The sequence below is a fragment of the Medicago sativa genome, chromosome 3, assembly GCF_051527215.1.
Source record: "Medicago sativa cultivar Bolivia chromosome 3, Bolivia_mono, whole genome shotgun sequence".
In the NCBI taxonomy this organism is placed as follows: Eukaryota; Viridiplantae; Streptophyta; class Magnoliopsida; order Fabales; family Fabaceae; genus Medicago; species Medicago sativa.
The window spans coordinates 11,873,102-11,892,694 of NC_140751.1; the positions used below are offsets into that span (position 1 = coordinate 11,873,102).

A 19,593-nucleotide genomic window follows, 5' to 3' on the forward strand; every position below is an offset into this window, starting at 1 on the left:
TAAATAATAACAACAAAACATAATAATGCTATGATATCATATTGTTGTGTCATGTAATTCTTTCCAATACAACAAAGCCATGGAACAAAGTTCTGACCTGAAGAAAATTTTGGAAAATACAACCAACTACATGAGTATACATAAATTTAGATCATAATCACATGGGCATATATAAATTTAGATCATAATCACAAGGTGGTTAATATTAACTCAAGTTCTGAACCACAGTTACAAATGTTAGCCAACATTCAAAACATGATCAAAATTAAAATGACTACCATACAACATCATATTTAGTCAACAATTAACATCAAAAGACAATTTGAAGTGCAAGCGCGACAAATTCGATTAGGAAGCCTCCATGAAAGAACCGTCAATACCCTCAAACAAACAAAAAATCGATCAGGGCAGAGTTTCATTTCCTCTACTCCTTATCATCGAAGTTGAAGAGTTGAGATTTCATATCCTCCGGCCACCAACTTGGACGAGGAAAAATAACACCAGAACGCTTTGCAGTTTCCAACACAGTAAGACCATCATCTTCTTTTACATCAGCTGTCTCCGCGAGAAATTTCAATACATCAAAAACAGAAAACTTCTTTTTCTCCTCAACCCTCCCAGATTCCAATCCACTTGCAGTTTCTTTCTCTGAAAGACAGCAGATTGAGTCTTGCAGCATACGCTGCAAAGGTTCCTCACGCATTTCAGAACCTTCTCCAACCTCACCACTTGACCTATTCCCCTTAACCAAGTTAACATTCCCACCATCTTGAACAACTTGAGTTTCAGCATTTTCTTCCTCGTGCATTCCAGAACCTTCTCCAACCTCACAACTTGAATTGTTCCTCTCATTCAAGTTAACATCCCCATTTCGAGCAACTCGAGTTTCAACATTCTCCTCGGGGACTGAGTTTACGTCCATTGGAATTTCTCTGCAAGAATCATCATCATCATTCACTTGCTCACCACCCACAACATTTTCTTGAGGCAGAGAATCTTCTTCAAACCCTAATTTCAATTTTTTTGCTGGAGACTCACCCAAATCAGAGATTGCCCTTCCCAAAACTCTAAATTCCTCAGAAACAACACCACGCGAGTTCTCCGGAACAAAACCAGTATCAATTTCATCCTTCAACTGATCCTCCTCAGAAAACCCTAAATCGGAATCTTTTCGACAATCAACAAACTCCGAAATATCAACCGAATCAACGAAGACCTGGGACCCAGCGTCGGCCTGGTTAACAACACAGAGAGGAACATCAACGTCTGAAGAGTGAAGTGAAGCTTCCTCCGGTGGAGTGTGAAAGACGTCTTGAGGGTTGTCTTGGGTGTCGGGAGCAGAGAGCATCACGACGGAAGCGGAGGAGGCTGGGATATCGGAGTTTGCCTGAGATCGCATTTCTCGTGGTGGGGGGTGTGAGTTTTGATGAAAGGGTGTGTGTTGTAGTAAAGAGGTGTTCTTGGGAAGTGGATAGTGTACTGAATTCTTACCAATATAAAACTCGTTTTTCCCTCCATTTGGTCTGATTTGTTTATATTTTGAAAATTGATACTCCCTTCGTCCCCCAATAGATGACCTAGTTGATAATATACATTATTGACTTGACATACTTTGACCATATTTTTCTACTAATTCATAAAGATATACTCCCTCCTGTCCTATTTAAGAGACAATTTATTTTTTAGATACATTAAATAATTTATGTATTTGGTTTAGGTTCTTGACTAGATACATATATTATTGAATGTATCTGAAAAGTTAACTTTCTCTAGTAAATAGGACCGGAGGGAGTATCATGTAAGATGTTGTTGGATTCGTCTCGATGAATATTTTTAAAATATTAAATTTTCATAATTTTTTTAGTAGAGAATTGAAGATATCAAAGATAAAACATATGCATTGGTACGTGTGTCGAAGTCAACTAGGTCATCTATTGAGGGATGGAGGGAGTAATGATGTATTATTATTATTATTATTATTATTATTATTATTATTATTATTATTATTATTATTATTATTATTATTATTATTATTATTATTATTATTATTATTAAGGTCTTGTTAATGAGTGCCCCCGTGACACTCTTTAAGCATGCTAAGTAAAGTAATTATTCTTTCAAAATTTAAAAATTTTCAATTTCTAATGCACTGATTACACAAACTTTTATAAAAAGTTACTATTTTAGGTCCTTAACCAATGCCCCGGGCACTAGTTAACATTTCCCTTATTATTAGGGAAATGTTAATTTGTGCCCTCAAGACACAAGTTAAGAAACCAAAGATAGAAATATTTTATTGAAAATTGTGCATTCAATATTCTAGAAATTTAAAATCTTATCTTTTCAAGACATAATTTATGATTTAATTTCATTTTTATATTCTTAACTTGTGCCCTAAGGGCACAAGTTAACACTACCTTTATTATTATTATTTTTTGTCAAAGAAACGATGTAAGTTCCTGCCAACTGAACTATGATCAAAGAAACATTGTTGTTGTTGTTGTTGTTGTTATTATTATTATTATTATTATTATTATTATTATTATTATTATTATTAGATCTTGTTAACGAGTGCTCTAAATGTTTGAATTTTCAATTAAATAACTATTTATTAAAAAACTTAATAATTCAATTATTGATGTATCGAATGTACAAGTTTTTATAAAAACTTATTGTATAAATTCTTTAAAAGTGTTGTACTATACTCATTAACATTTCCTTTATTATTATATATGTTTTTTTTAGCTGTTTGTAGCGAAGAGATCAACTAAAGACCAACATAATCTGAATAAATATAAGGAGCATTGATACACTGACCACCCTAGGTGGCAATACCACTCATGTACCACTCTTGTATGACACATTTAATTAATATACTTCATCCGTTTCAAAATGAGTGTCACTTTAGCCAAAAAAAATTGTTTCAAAATGAGTTTTTCATTCAGTTTCCAATGCAATAATAACTTTTTCTTTTCAATTGTACCCTTCAATTATTATTTTGCACACTACTTCCAAAGTATTACTTTTAAAACTAACCAATAGTTAATAAGGATAATTTGGTAAAATAATCATTCTCTTTCTTTTAATCATTGCATTTCTTAATATGTGTGTAAACACCTAAAACGATACTCATTTTGAAACAGGGGTAATATTTTTTTGGCTTAATTAGTCCCCGAGTCCCTTAACTTAATTGTTTGTACCAAATTGGTCCCTTAAATTTAATTTGTACCAAATTGGTCCTCTACGTTTTGCCCCGTAACCACTTTAGGTCCTTTCTGTTAGTTTTGCTCAAAAAACTTTAACTCATGTATATGAAATACCCAAAATACCCTTAATGCCAAATTAAAAATCCCAATTTATTTTCAAAAATAAAAAAAATTCTAAAAAATTGTAAAATTAATTTTCAAAAATAAAAAAAAATCTAAAAAATTTGAAAAAAAATAGGAATTTTTTTTAAAAATCTGGAAATGTTTTTTTACGGATTTAGTCAAAATGGAATTTTGTTAATATAATTCAGATTTTTTTTCGAAAAAAAGTTTTTTAAATTCCTGAATTTTTCGAAAAAATTTAATATTCCTGAATTTTTTTCAAAAAAGGTCAGATTTTACAAAAAAGTTTTTTAAATTCCAGAAGTTTTTTTAAAAAAGTTTTTTAAAAAGGTCAGATTTAAAAAACTTTTTTTTCGAAAAAAATCTGAGCTTTTTTGTATTTTGAATATTAAATTCCTGAATTTTGTAAAATCCTTTTTGTTTTGAAAAAAATCTGACCTTAAATCTTTTTAAAAAACTGAATTATAATTCCTGAATTTAAAAAATCTGACCTTAAATCTTTTTAAAAAAATCTGAATTATAATTCCTGAATTTAAAAAACTTTTTTTCGAAAAGAAATCTGACCTTTTTTGTAAAATTTTGAATTTTTGAATATTAAATTCCTGAATTTTGTAAAATCTTTTTAATATTGAAAAAAATCTGAATTATAATTAACAAAAATCCATTTTGACTAAATCCGTAAAAAACATTTCCAGATTTTAAAAAAAAAATTCCTGATTTTTTTTCAAATTTTTTAGAATTTTTTTTATTATTGAAAATTAATTTTCCAATTTTTTAGAATTTTTTTATTTTTGAAAATTAATTTTTTAATTTTTTTTATTTTTGAAAATTAATTTTACAATTTTTTAGGATTTTTTTTTATTTTTGAAAATTAATTTTACAATTTTTTAGAATTTTTTTATTTTTGAAAATAAATTGGGATTTTTTTTTTGAAAAAATATAAATTGGGATTTTTAATTTGGCATTAAGGGTATTTTGGGTATTTCATATACATGAGTTAAAGTTTTTTGAGCAAAACTAACAGAAAGGACCTAAAGTGGTTACGGAGCAAAACTTAGAGGATCAATTTGGTACAAATTAAATTTAAGGGACCAATTTGGTACAAACAATTAAGTTAAGGGACTCGGGGACTAATTAAGCCTATTTTTTTTTGCCAAATTCATGTAAAAAAACTGAAGTAATGATAAAACAAAATAAAAATTAACTTTAGCACCTCATTCAGCCCATCTCTCTCCCATGCCCTTTCCCTTTTCTCCCAACCTAGGCACCTCGCGAGATTTCACGTTGTCGTCATCAATCTTCGATCTTCCCCTTTCACCCCGCTGATTGAAATCCATCGCGTCTCCATTATTCTCTCTTTGTGCTCTCTCGCCGACGGTTTTCTTTCAACCGTAGCACCCTCGCCGACGCTCTCTCTGTGCTCTCTCTCGCTGGCGTGGGTCCCATGTGAATTTTAATCAGTCAAAGAGAATGTGTTGAAAAGTGTTTGTTAAAATATGTGTTGCTAGCATTCATGTTAGAAGGTTTGCATTAGCATCATGCGTCTATTTGGTTTGGACAAAATTACCCCTTTCTCTTTCTTCAATTATTATTAAATAAATTTCTCTTAAAGTAATTTTCTAACCCATCTACTAGATTTAAAGAGAAAAGCGGGTTGAACGGCTGCTAGATTTAAAGAAAGACATGTAACATGTTGCAACCTTTTTGTCTGCTTTTTCCGGTCTTTGAAAGACGATAGTTGATAGCCCACCTACTACCGGTACCACTACGTGTCTGTCTTGTCTTTTATAAAGTGGAGCTGAGTTTTACACTAGCTGTGACTTCTGGCCTACTACTAGTTGAACCAACAACCCACTTAATCAAAGAGAGTAAACATTTCTTACACTTTACACTTGCATTTTGTTGGTTGTGATTTTTCTGAAGAACTTCTTCTTCTTACAAACTAAGTAACTAATGGAGGGTATTGAGGGAGAAAAACGCCTCTCACTGTCAACTTCTGTGAAGGTGTTGTTCGAAAGGATTGTTTTAAGTGACTTTGCTGACAAATTCCGGAGCACAAAGCTTGACGTTTCACTCTTGATAAACCTCAAGACAAGACTGTTGAGGTTATTAATTGCACTTAATGATGCTAAGGAGAAACCGATCACCGATCCTACTGTCAAGGAATGGTTTTATATGCTGAGATATGTTGTCTTTGAAGTTGCCAATTTCATTGATGAAATCAATCAGGTGCTCAATGATCTTTCTTCTCATTTCAAACGGTTTGATGTATTGATTAATTCTATAATGATTAAATTACTTGAAAGATTACAATTCTTGAGTTCAAGAGGTGAACAGAAAGGTGTTTCCAACAGTTTTTGGAATGGAAGTCCTCCTACAAATTCTGTTGTGGTTGATGAATCTTCTATTTATGGAAGAGACAGTGATGTAGAGAAGCTTAAAAATCTTTTGCTTTTAGAAGTTGCTACTGATTGTGATAGTAGTAAAACAGGTATAATTTCAATTGTGGGTATGGGAGGGGTTGGTAAAACAACCCTTGCTAAATTACTTTATAATGATCGCGAAGTTGAGGAGAAATTTAGGGTGAGAGGGTGGGCACATATCTCAAAAGATTTTGTTATTTCAAGGGTTTTGGAAACCATTCTTGAATCTATCACTTCACAAACCGAAATCAGTGATGATGTTAACCTGAATTCTCAACTTCTTCAATGTGTCAATGAAAAAAGAAAGAACGGAACTAGTGACGTATACTCAAATCTTCTAGTATTGACACTGCAACAAATTCTAAGAACTAATGTTTTTTTGCTTGTATTGGATGATGTGTGGGATGCAAAATCTGTCAACTGGATATATCTGATGGACATCTTGAATGTCGGGGAAACGGAAAGCAGGATCATCATCACAACGCGGGATGAAAAAGTTGCACTATCCCTACAAACCTTTCTCTCTGCCCACTATTTGAGACCTCTAGAAAGTAATGATTGTTGGTCTTTACTTGCCAGACATGCATTTGGAGCATGGAAAAACCAACAAGGGTCTGATCTCGTAAAAATTGGTAGAGAAATTGCAAAAAAATGTGATGGATTACCATTGGCTGCAATAGCACTAGGGGATTTTCTTCGCATCAACTTGTCCCCAGATTACTGGAACAATGTGCTAGAAAGTGACATTTGGGAATTGATGGATTATGACGTGCAACATGCTCTACAATTGAGCTACCATTATCTCTCGGCTCCTTTAAAACAGTGCTTTGAATATTGTTCAATTTTTCCGAAGAAGTCCATCTTAGAAAAAAATGTGGTAGTTCAGTTGTGGATTACAGGAGGGTTGCTAGAATCATACGCGGACCAGGAAAAAGTCGGAGAAGAATACTTTGATGAACTAGTGTCAAGATCGTTAATACATCGACGATCTATCGGTGATGCGGAAGCAACCTTTGAAATGCATAGCCTCATCCATGATTTAGCTACAATGGTTTCATCTCCATATTCTATCAGGTTGGATGAACATAACCCATCTGAAATGGTTCGTAATTTGTCATACAATAGAGGTCTGTTTGACTCATTTAATAAATTTGATAAATTGTATGGCGTGAAAGATCTACGCACCTTTCTAGCATTACCATTACAACAAAAACAGCCTTTTTGTTTGTTATCGAACAAGGTAGTACATGACTTGTTGCCAACAATGAAAGAGTTGCGTGTGTTGTCTTTGTCAAACTACAAAAGTATCACCGAGATTCCCAATTCTATTGGAAATTTGTCAGACCTCCGGTACTTAAATCTTTCTCACACTAAGATTGAAATGTTGCCTTCTGAAACATGCAAGCTTTACAATCTGCAGTTCTTGTTATTGTCAGGCTGTAAAAGGCTGACTAAATTGCCTGAGGACATGGGAAAATTGGTTCATCTACGCCAACTTGATGTTAGTGACACTGCATTGAGAGAGATGCCCGCACAAATAGCCAAACTAGAAAATCTTCAAACCTTATCTGATTTTGTTGTCAGCAAACATGATGGTGGATTGAAGGTTTCAGAGCTAGGAAATTTTCTCCACCTACATGGAAAACTTTCCATCTCACAACTGCAAAATATCAATGACCCCTTTGAAGCATTTCAAGCCAATATGAAGATGAAAGAACGAATAGACGAGTTAGCCTTAGAATGGGATTGTGGTAGTAGTACTTCTTCAGATTCACAAATTCAAAGTGTTGTACTTGAAGATTTACGACCCTCAACAAATTTGAAAAGTCTCACCATCAAAGGCTATGGTGGAAACTGCTTTCCAAATTGGTTGAGTGATTCTTTATTTAGCAACCTGGTGTATTTGAAGATATCGAATTGTCATGATTGTTTATGGCTTCCACCCCTTGGACAATTGGGCAATCTAAAAGAACTCATTATCAAAGAGATGCATTCAATACAGATAATTGGTCCTGAGTTCTATGCAAGGGATATCTCTACTTCATTTCAACCATTTCCATCCTTGGAGACTCTACACTTTGAGAATATGCAAGAATGGGAGGAGTGGAACTTGATTGGAGGTACAACTAAAGATTTTCCTAGTCTAAAAACTTTGTCACTATGTAAGTGTCCGAACCTTGGAGTAGGAATCATACATGACAAATTTCCTTCCATAACCGAACCTGAGTTAAGTGAATGTCCTCTTTTGCTGCAATCAATGCCATCATCAGATCATGGATTTAGGCAACTAATGGTCCCTCTAAACTCTCTTCAACAGTTGACCATAGACGGCTTTCCATCTCCGATGTCTTTGCCAATAGAGGGTCTCCCGAAAACCTTGAAATTTCTCATAATTAGTAATTGTGAGAATCTAGAGTTCCTTCCTCTTGAACACTTGGATAATTACTCATCACTTGAGGAATTGAAAATATCTAAAAGTTGCAATTCAATGACATCATTTACCTTGGGCGCTCTCCCTGTCCTCAAGAGTTTGTTTATTGAGGGTTGTAAAAATCTGAAATCGATATTAATTGCAGAAGACGGGTCGTCGCAAAAGAGTCTCTCATTTCTTAGAAGCATCAAAATATGGGATTGTAATGAATTGGAGTCATTTCCCCCAGGTGGATTGCACACTCCAAACCTCATTTATTTTGCAGTTTGGAAATGTCAGAAGCTTTCTTCACTGCCAGAAGCAATGATTACTCTAACCGACCTTCAAAAAATGGAAATCGATGATCTGCCAAATCTTCAATCTTTTGTGATAGATGATTTGCCTATCAGTTTGAAGGAACTGACTGTTGGCTCTGTTGGAGGGATTATGTGGAATACCGAGCCAACTTGGGAACATCTCACTTGTCTTTCCGTGTTGCGAATTAATGGTAATGATACGGTGAACATGCTGATGGGGCCACTGCTACCTGCATCACTTGTTACACTATGGATCCGTGGTTTTAATAATGCAAGCATCGATGGGAAGTGGCTTCAAAATCTCAGTTCTCTCCAAAACTTTGAGATTGTTAACGCTCCAAAACTCATGTCATTGCCAAAAAAAGGATTGCCTTCCTCTCTTTCGGTACTAAATATGACTTGCTGTCCATTGCTCAAAGCAAGTTTGGGAAGGAAGCGAGGGAAAGAATGGCGTAAGATCGCTCACATTCCCTCCATAATTATCGATGATGAGTTGATCACATGAGTTTCCTATCTGGGTGAGTCACTGAAATACCTATTTTTTTGTTTCTTTTTTATTATGTCATCATCGGTTAATATTATTAATTTCAATAGTAACATTAAAATACATTATTATAATGTTAATTCATTTTTTTGTCATTATAGAAATAAATTCCGTGTCACCCCTGATTTTGCCCAATCCTGCTGCTGTGAGGAGCCAAATTTGCATGCACGAACTGCAACCAATTCTAGTACATGTTGTACTGATGAGGAACAGATGAAAATGAGAAACAACAACTGACTGCAAATATGTTAGGTATTTCATATATATTTGAATGAGTTGGTTTTAATGCATTGACTGTATCAAACTTTTGTAACACTAGTTAAATTCTTCTCTAATATATTATATTAGTCTAATGAATATCTTTTATGCATCTCCAAGGTTCCTTAATCTTTTGAGACTATTATGTTCTGTTGTTTACCATTTACTCTACCAGATTTGGTGGCTTAATCTTTGTTTTTGAATTATTTGGTTCTGTTTGCAGATCTGCCAATGACTTCAACTGTGATTGATGGCTTACACCAAGATGGCAACAGTGGCATCTGAGGTATAAATTTCCTCTTTGATGGGTTTTAAAATTATTCCTTTTACTATATGTGCATGGTCCAATGCTCATATTTCTTTCTAAGTTTCTTGCAAATATTGCAAAAGTTAATGCTCCATTGTCATGAAGTGATTGATAAAACAGTTCAATTTCAATCAGTCTTGGTGAAGATATTGCATTCTTTACGAATCAATGCTTGTCTGAGTCCTTCCTTACACTACAACTGTCATCACATTTTTCTCCCTCCCTTAGTTCATTAAATTTTTTTCTCGAGTATTCCTATGCTTTCGTTTAATATATTGCTATTGTTTACTAATACGTCTTCTAGTTTTTTGCAGGATTCAGAAAAAGAGATACAAGTCCTCTGTTTGGTGAAAGTATATGTGATTTTGGCATGTCCTGCGTTGGGAAGGATCTTTGAAAAGATGTTTCTCTATTCCTACCATCAAAGTTATTTGTGAGTATTATATTTGGCCCATTTTGTCACATGAATAATTGTTTTCTTATATGGTGTTAATATGTTTACTCTATTTATCAGCTTGAGCCTGTTACAAGGAAATAGCTTGCCCGACACTTCACAGTAGCTTGCCCGCCTTGATAACATTATAAGTTTCTTATCTATGGTTGTTGTTTCTTACTTGCTAAAGCGGTAGTTTCATGAACTACATGTAATTGGGCCCAGTGTTGTCAATTGCAAATCGCGGAAAATAAGTTATTTGTTCAATTTTAGCTATGCATCAGTGCTATAGGGCTGCTATAGCCACTTTTTTACAATCTTATCTATGCAATAGCACTATTGGGCCGCTACAGCCGCTATATTAACAACACTGACTGGACCAAAATCAAACATATGCTTGTGATAACTATTTTAAACTTCATGCAATAGATGACTCCACTATACTTCAAAAAGTAGTATCTTCCTTGAGATTTTCTCTTTATGCTCTCCCCATGGCATCGCAAAAAGTAACTTCGAAAACAGGTTTTATAAAGTGTATGTACAGTCTCTTTTTTGCTCATATTTTACACGTATGTCCTTAATTCTTAACTATGAAAAGCATCACGATAAACATTAATATATGAACAAGTCACGATAAACGCTTTTGTTAGGACCTAATATGAGAGAGTGTTTTAAGTAATTAGTAGGTAGTTAATTAGGTTTAAGTAGATTATAAGTAAGTTGCCCATTAGGATTAAATAATAAGAGGCCCATTAGAGTTAAATACTAGAATGTATAAAGTTGATTTTAGGGTAGAGATGTGTATCAAATGGTCCATGGGTGGACCATGATTTAGAGCCTCTAGATCAAATAACCTGACATATTCATCATACATTCTTCTCATTGGATTTTCCTTCTCTTTTCTCCACCTCTTCACTTCCTCTCAGCATATAAATAAGCTATTGCTATACATTTACTTCCAGATGAATTTATGTTGATTGAGGTACATAGTTCAAGCTTTCCAGAAGATTACTCAATCAAATTAATAAAGTTTCTATGGGGTAAATTATTTGTCTTTTAGACCACTGCGCATGTGAAAATAATAGCTTATCTTTCATTGGCAGGCTTAATGGTATCATAGCTTATTCAGATACAAATGGTATTGTAGCAACAAATCAATTTCCGAATAACTGTGCACAATGTTTTCTTCCATTTTGAAATTTTTATTCATTCAGAATGAGCATGTTGCAAAATGAAATTAAAACTAATGTTTTAACCACCTGATTCACATCAAGCATCAGAAACAATATTTTCAAACAACACCTCCACATAAGCTGGAAAAAGTGCTTCTATCACAAAACCCGTCCTAAGTTGCTTAATTTGAATGAATACAGATAGCTTTAGAAATTACAACAAATATTCAGCTTACAAGAAAAAACTTCTCCTCTTTGATTTTCATGAGTAGGGATCGATCCTCTACTGCATCCAGCGGTTGGTGGCAAAGAAGTTTCTGCGAAATCAACTATGACAGACAGTTTCGGAGTGCACATCCCTTTTCTTTCGCGCCTTAACTATACCACCACTAAAAATTCGTTGGATGTTGATTGCAGATTTGAAATATTTCTAAATTTCATTTCTTGAAGGCCAGCCATAGTGTTTCTTACGATTTTGCACCGCCAAATAAATGAGCTTAGGAGTGGGTAATCTACCTAAGGGAAAATAACTCCAATTCATCACAAAACTGTATTGTGATACTTCTAAGAAATGAGAAACTCTGCTGAGGCATATCTTCTGCAATCAATATTGATTTCAAATTTTTAGAACTGACAATACACACAAACTTTCATAAAAAGCAGAGGATTTTTACCAGAGGGACGAAAATCTCAATAAATATTAGTAACAAATAAACTGAAGGAGGGAGAAAAACACAATACTTGTGTTGGGAATAAAGACACTTCAGGCTTCAACAAAAGTCCCTAACATAGACTAGAGACAGAAAGAGTACCTAATACATTTTGAGCCAATATTGCTATTTCTCCTTCTCATCCACTTTTGATCGAAAAAAATAGTTACTGGACAAGCTGCAGGCCATGCATCTGTGTTTTGCCTCTTGTAACAGCCAGATTGGCACAAGCATGGGTGACTTATTATATATATCTACGTTTGAAAAATTATTTAGTGTTATCTTGTATGCTGATGTTAAAGTTAGTTAACAATATTTATCGATTGCAAAATAACAAACAAAAGAGAAGTTCAAGAAAAAAAGTAATTTATTGATGGAAATAAAGATGAGCATTATAGAACTTGCATGTAGTAAAAGCTATCAAAGGGGAAATTAATTTATAGCTGAGATGCCACTGCTGCAATCTTGGTGCAAGCCATCAATGATGCTCAATACAACCAATGCACATTAAAACCAGCTCATTAATATATACAAAAAGAGTACCTAACATATTTGAAGTCAGTTGCTGCATCGCTTTTTCATCCATTCCTCATCAGTTAAACAATAATGGACCTGGTTGCAGGTTGTGCATGCAAATTTGACTTCTCACAAAAGCAAGATTTGGAAGAAGCAGGGGTGGGTGACAGAATACAATTATATAATTAGAAAAATAAGTCAGTGTTAGAGTTATAATATGGTATCTTGATGTTGATAATGAAATTAAGAATGTTAATTAAGCATGACATAATAAGAAAGAAACAAAAAATAGAAGCCTTTCAGAGACTCACCCGAATAGGAAACTCACGTGATCAATTCGTCATCGATAATTATGGAGGGAATGTGAGCAATCTTACGCCACTCTTTCCCCCCGCTTCCTCCGCAATCTTACGCTCAAGGATGGCAATGGGTACCCAATGGGTAGGGTACTATAGTACCCTTCCCCATACCCGCGTTTGTAAAAAATGCCCGTACCCGACCCCATACCCTCGTGGGTAACAACTTTAGTACCTTTCCCCATACCCTATGGGCACCTAAGTGCCCATACCCGTACCCATTACCCACACTTTAATTATAAAAAGACAATAAAAAAATATCACAATTGAAATAAAACTATGATCCAAATTTTTTTAAAGCAACTCATAAAATAGTAGAAATTGTAGTATTTAGCCAATTAAAAAAACATCCAAAATATTCCTCAAATTAAAATAAAAACATTCAAAATACATATAAAAAAGTGCATGCTAAAATAAACATCAAATTGATTTAAATCATAAATTTGTAGCTCGTGAGCTTATGGATGCATGAATGAAATGATTACCATATTAGTTTTTAGGTTTAAGTTTATATTTAAATAGCTAAATAAATTAAATAACTGTACACCAAAAATAAATTAAATATTAATTATATTATATAAATATGTATATGCGGGTTGCGGGACTGGGTAGTATAGTGCCCTTACCCGCACCCATACCCATCTAAATTTGCGGGTAATTACCCGGACCCAAGCCCATACCCATAAATGCGGGGTTTTACCCTACCCATTGCGGGTATTTTTTGCGGGTGCCCGTCGGGCCTGGGTCCAATTGCCATCCCTAACTTACGCTATCTTATTTCTTTTATTTTTTGTATAAAACAATATTGAGGATCTACGTGTATGCACAAGGGATGTATAAATGCAAGGAGATTGAGGATACAATATCTTGTAAATAAAACAAGAAAAAACTAACAATGCAGTTTGAAACCTAAATCTCTGAAAACAATTTGAATTTATATTGTTCAACAACATTGTCGAGACAATCAAAGGACTAAGGAAATAGCCTAAAGGACCAACAACCAAAGCTATCAATCTACATGTTTTAGGTGCGCAATATCAATGGTATCAATCGTGAATCATGGACTAATGAAATAGCCTAAGGGACCACCAACCAAAGGAACTGAACACCAAAAAAAAAATTAACACCAAAGCATGTCTCATCTCTCAAGCCTAATGTGTGTTTAGGTTTATGGTGGCGGAAATTGATTTTGATTGAATTGATTTTTACAAAAGTGATTTTAGTTAAATGTGTCCTTTAAGTTATGTTTGGTTCCGCGCTGAGAAAAAATGATTTTGAATGAATTGATTCTGGCTAAAATTGAGTTGAAGGCATAACGATTTATGCTTGGACACATTCATGTACAGGTAACTTGAACAATAAACTTGACTGTAAAAATCAATTATGAAGTACGACTCTACAAATTCTAGCTTCAAGTATAATCAAGGAGGCAAAATCAACTCTACTCTAAAGGAACCAAACCATATCAAAATCAATTTTACACCTCTAGAATCAATTTTAGCTCCTCCAGAAATGGAACCAAACATACAAAAGATTTAGATACATTAAGGTGAGAGTAAATTGAACAATAAATTTAAGTATAGAAATCAATTTTGTAGCCAAAAGCTACAAATCAATTACTTTTAGAGGCAAAATAAATTCTAATTGAGAATCCCAAACATATTAAAATTAATCTTTAAGTCTTCAGAATCACTTCAGCTCTCCCAAAGTAAATCCAAACATGCACTAAATCTAGTATTTTCATTTATATCAAAACAAAAGGAAATACAAATCAATGATAATCACAATTATTCATACCAATAAAGAACAAAAACAATTTAAAAACCAAAATAACCAATCAAAGTAACAAAATTTGAGAAAACAAAATTCTGGGTATTGTTGAATCTCACAAAAAGATTAAAATTTTACACAAAAAGTTGAAAAAATTGTTATACCTGGAATGGGAGGAAGGAAACTAAAGATATGCATAAGACAACCATCATCAAGATTATTGATACGAGAATAACAAGATGTTCTTTTCCTTTGACACTTTTTCAACTGTCCTTTATGATTATCTTGTTGTTGGTTTTCCATCACCGACATGTTCTTTGTCTTTGAAGTGCTTCTACCTCCTCCACCGCAAATTCATAAGGCTTTGTTTGGTTTGTGATGATGTTTTTTTCTTTGTTTAATAATCCGAAGACAACGACAAATGACTTCACTTTGTCACGTGTGTATGTACTTGAACTGCGGTCAGGTTTGGTTCGAGGATATCGGGCCAAATCTACACGTTTATGGAACAAATGTACTTGAGATTACTATTTGCACCATATTTATTGCTGATACACCACGAGAGGAATAAATATAAGAAATGTAATTTTTTATTGGTATAAACCGGGTATCATCTGTGCGCACAACTACGAAAGTTAATCCCTCGAGTCATGTGGGATCTATTTGTACGTTCAATGTTTTAAAATCCAAGATTATGTTAATATCAATGCAAAATTACTCGTTTTGAATTCCTTAACATTTAACATGTGTTGTAAAAGCATATGTTAGCAAGCAAGACCATTCATTCATCTGAGTCTTGCTAATAAGTGTCATAAGAGTATTGTTTAAGAAATCCACAAAGAAAATTTTTGTCTTAAAAATACAAATGAAACACATGTAAAAAGTAGGGTAGAGCAGCGGTCGGTTTTGGGCGGAATCGGTCCAAAATTTGGTCACCGAATGACAACCGAAGCGCATAAACATGCACCCATTTCCGTCCATATGAAGCATGAGAGAAGTGAAGTGGAGATAACAAATTTACATTTATGCCCACTAAAATTTCACATTGACGTACTGGAATTTACAACACATGCTATTTTTTAATATAAAAATTTGTAAGACATATCATATCACATCACGCATATCACAAAAAAATAGCGTTGGGTAGCTGCTAAGCAACAATAACATCTACGTAAACTAAAAAATTGGGTATGGAAAATATATAATATAAGTTAAATTCAATTAAATTAACCAAGTCTGATAAATATCGAAATAAAATATATTAGTAATTTAATCAATTAAAACAATTTAATTTTATCAAACTAATAAATTAAGTTAATTTATACAAAAACAAATTATTTAGTCATAAATTATATGTTGTTTTTATTTAAGGATATTTTTGTCTTTTCAAAAAACAATAGCATCTCTTACTCTACCATTTCTCTCTTCTTTATCTTATATCAAACAACCCATCAAATCTACTCTATTTCTCATCTATTTTTCTCTTCTCATTCTCTCTCTCTCTCTCTCTCTCTCTCTCTCTCTCTCTCTCTCTCTCTCTCTCTCTCTCTCTCTCTCTCTCTCTCTCACCTATTTCTCTCTTTTCACTTTCTTCTCACAACCAAACATACCCTGTGATATAAAGGTTGCGTGTGTCAGCAATGAATGAAAAAAAGTTGGACACTTAACTTGACTTTTGGCATGTGGCAGGAGTTGTGTGCAATGATGGACAATGTTTGTAGAACCACATCTCAAACTAAATAATGTATATGGTCGGGTACGGGTACCGAGTAAATCAATTTTAGAGAACCTATTCCGCCCGTTTGAACTCACTCACAACTGAACTTACTCCTTTAAGAACCCGAAGTCCGACCCAACCCGCCCGCATCACCCACGGTTTGCTCGGTTTTAACGGTTTTCGGGCGGGTTATCCTTTTCTGCTCAGCGCTAGTAAAAAGTCATAACTACACAAAAGTGACTACTTTTGAATGCTTAAACAATGTCATAAGAACACTTGTTAGTATTTTCAATTTTTAATTAGAAAACGTAAAATTAAATTATTGATAAAATAATAAAGGTAAACATGAAAGAAAATGTTAAGATGTCAAATGTGATATTTAATATCTCTGCAATCAATATATTCTCTGTTTTTTCTTAAAAAAATACATACTTATTTTTATTTTAAATTATAATAAATTATAAAGGTTATAAAGTATGGGTAAACATGGAAGAAACAATGATATGTATAAACTCAAACTCAATGGAAAATGATGTTTGAAAACTAAAGCACAAACTTATAAGCCATAAACTTACATTACTTAACCAAAAAACACATTGATTTAATTTTATTGTAGATAAAAAAATCGTCAATAATCATTGAAATTTGACATTTAAGAAAGAGTTGAGGTTGAAACATGATCACAACCATGATTGTCAAACTCACGAGTAGACTCGTATGATTTACGAGTCTAGAAGGCAAAATCGAGTGGAATTGTGTATATAATTATTTTTGTGGTAGATTTAGGTAAACTCGTTTAGACTTGTACTAGACCATCGACCCGTGCTAACGCACGGGTCATATGGAAGGTAATATTTGACGGTAATAGGTAACAAAATAATTTAGATGAATGTCATGATTGTCATATAGTATTTCATAATATTAAGAATCATAGACGTTGGTACTGTACCATAACATAATTTTCCATGACATCGTCCTTGATACCGTAACGTAACATCATATGTTAAGTACAAGGATGAAGCTAGGTACTAATGAAAAGGGGCAGCCGCCACCCATGAAATATAGAGAAATGATAAACAAACACAAAACTTTAGACACAAATACAACACCATATACAACTGTTCACTTATACCATATATTTTATTATTATTTTTTCAATTCTCTTCCCTCTTGTCTTGTCTGCAACCCACTTTCTCTCTCTTTCTTGCATCCTGACGGTCTCTCTCTCAGCTTGCTCTATGGTCATCTACCTTTGAACGCCGCCGCAAACTCCGGTCATCTTCCTTTGAACGCCGTCGCAACCTCCACCTATCTCATGTGCTATCTGTGGGTGTTTTGTCCCTCGAGTTCTCACTGCTCTCTCTCTCTCTCTCTCTCTCTCTCTCTCTCTCTCTCTCCCTCGAGGTTTCTCACAATCAACGGCGACCACGGTCACAGTCTCCAAACAGATCTGATGTCCGATGTGGTGGTGATCTGAACGGGACTCCGACGACAAGAGGGAGAAGAAGATTTCATCGTCGACGCGTCCAGATCTGAACGGCTTGATGGTGGCGAGGACGGTGGTTGTTGCCACTGATGAGGACGACGATGATTGAGAGGATGCAGGCTGCGGTGGTGAGGACGACCGTGGGAGAGGACGGCGGTGGTTTGGAGAATGGTGGTGTGGTGAGGAACAGAGAGAGAATGCAGAGAAGATGGGATTGGGAAGAAGATGGGTCTATGCCTATGCAGATTTGACAAAATTGCCCCTGCTTAATGGTGGAAATATCCAAACTACCCATGGTGTCGTATTTGTGTCAAATATTTTGTGTCTAGTTATCATTACTCTGAAATATATAGGACCCCTATAGGACTCATGTGCATATTAACCGTTCGCCACCCATGCTTTCATATCCACTTGGTTCACTTATACTAAATTTTATTTTTTTAATTAAAGGTCCACTCATTTTCTCTTTTTTCTTACCATCCACTCATATTATTTTATAATAATAAATATAGCATATTGAATTGATCAGTTTATTAAGTTTTATTCCTATTTCCAAGTAGAAGCCAACAACATTTGGGAAATTAGGGGTGATAGAAACACCCTAAATCATACATTCAAGAACAATTATATTCTAAAGTTGCAATTTCTAAAAATTTCAAGTACCGCCACACCTCAAGATTTAGTAGTATATATATTTGTTATTGTTTATCTTGCAAACAAAGTAGGAGCAGGGAAACAAAATAGGAGGAAACTGTTATAGGATGGACTCCGTTTAGTAAAAACAAAGTAGCAACGATGAGTTGAAAATAGGAGCAACGATTATAGGATGAAACATTTAGCGTCCGGGTTACCTTTAATAAATAAGAGATAAGAGATCTCTCCGTTTGAAAATAAGATTTTGATTAAATTGATTAAATTAATTAAATTAAATAGGTTTAATTAAACAGGGGTAATACAGTAAAAGTAAGCGTAGAATTTAGGTTAAAATTAGGGCAACAGTTAGCGTCCAGGTTAACTTTAATAAATAAGAGATAAGAGATCTCTCCGTTTGAAAATAAGAATTTGATTAAATTAACTAAATTAAATAGGTTTAATTAAACAGGGGTAATACAGTAAAAGTAAGCATAAAATTTAGGTTAAAATTAGGGCAACAGTTAGCGTCCGGGTTAACTTTAATAAATAAGAGATAAGAAGATAATAATAATAATAAGAAGAGAAAGAGTAGGAAGCAGATAAGGTTAAACCAGAAAATAAACATTACACTTAAAACAGTAAATCTATGCAATAGGTTTAGGTTAAAATTAGGGCTAAAATATTCACCCGGTTAACTTTTATATATAAAAAGATAAGAGATAATAATAATAATAATAATAATAATAATAATAATAATAATAATAATAATAATAATAATAATAATAGTAATAATAATAATAAAAAGAAGAGAAAGAGTAGGAAGCAGATAAGGTTAAACCAGACAATAAGCATTAGGGTTAAAACAGTAAATCTATGCAATATGTTTAGGTTAAAATTAGGGCTATAATATTCACCCGGGTTAACTTTTATATATAAAGAAGATATACCCGCAAATTTATGACGAGTTTATGAATGCAAGAGTTTTTTTTTTTTTTTTTAAAAATAATCCAAAAAAGCCCAAACTAAACAAATTTTGAAGAAAAAAAAACATAGAATCCTCTTTTATTTTTGGCGACCTTTGGAAGCTTGTTAAGTCTTGGATAGGTGTGTATTCTGTGGATCCATTACAGGTTACGGATCATTTCCATCAATTTGTTCACTCTTCAGGTGGTTATGCTCCCCGTCGGTCATTCTTACATTTGATTTGGCTTT

At 33.7% G+C, this 19,593-nt stretch overlaps 4 protein-coding genes and 1 long non-coding RNA gene across 5 annotated transcripts in view; 2 read left to right on the forward strand and 3 right to left on the reverse strand.

The window, feature by feature from the left end:
• LOC146935750 (putative disease resistance RPP13-like protein 1) overlaps positions 1–10,101 on the forward strand; it is a 32,605-nt gene extending 22,504 nt beyond the window's left edge. Inside the window, exon 4 of the mRNA XM_085750852.1 lies at positions 9,903–10,101. The gene's annotated coding sequence lies outside the window, so the exon portion shown is untranslated. The remainder of the gene's footprint in view (positions 1–9,902) is intronic.
• Positions 1–14,956, reverse strand: part of SKIP5 (SKP1/ASK-interacting protein 5) — a 56,245-nt gene extending 41,289 nt beyond the window's left edge. The window contains exon 1 of the mRNA XM_085750855.1: positions 14,710–14,956. Within this exon, the coding sequence (XP_085606981.1) occupies positions 14,710–14,857 (148 nt within the window). The 5' untranslated portion in view covers positions 14,858–14,956. The remainder of the gene's footprint in view (positions 1–14,709) is intronic.
• On the reverse strand, positions 177–1,483 carry LOC146935753 (uncharacterized). Its single transcript, XM_085750853.1, has one exon. The coding sequence runs from the start codon at positions 1,397–1,399 to the stop codon at positions 425–427; it is 975 nt and encodes a 324-aa protein (XP_085606979.1). The 5' UTR covers positions 1,400–1,483; the 3' UTR covers positions 177–424.
• LOC146935754 (putative disease resistance RPP13-like protein 1) lies at positions 4,969–8,997 on the forward strand. Its single transcript, XM_085750844.1, has one exon. It carries the CDS (start codon positions 5,283–5,285, stop codon positions 8,982–8,984), a length of 3,702 nt encoding a protein of 1,233 aa, XP_085606970.1. The 5' UTR covers positions 4,969–5,282; the 3' UTR covers positions 8,985–8,997.
• Positions 11,194–12,811, reverse strand: LOC146935755 (uncharacterized). The gene is made up of 4 exons (XR_015030350.1): positions 12,731–12,811; positions 12,447–12,544; positions 12,006–12,157; positions 11,194–11,791 (listed from the first exon to the last, which is right to left on the reverse strand). It is a non-coding gene; the product is annotated as an uncharacterized LOC146935755 (long non-coding RNA).
• Positions 14,957–19,593: the final 4,637 nt, after the last annotated feature.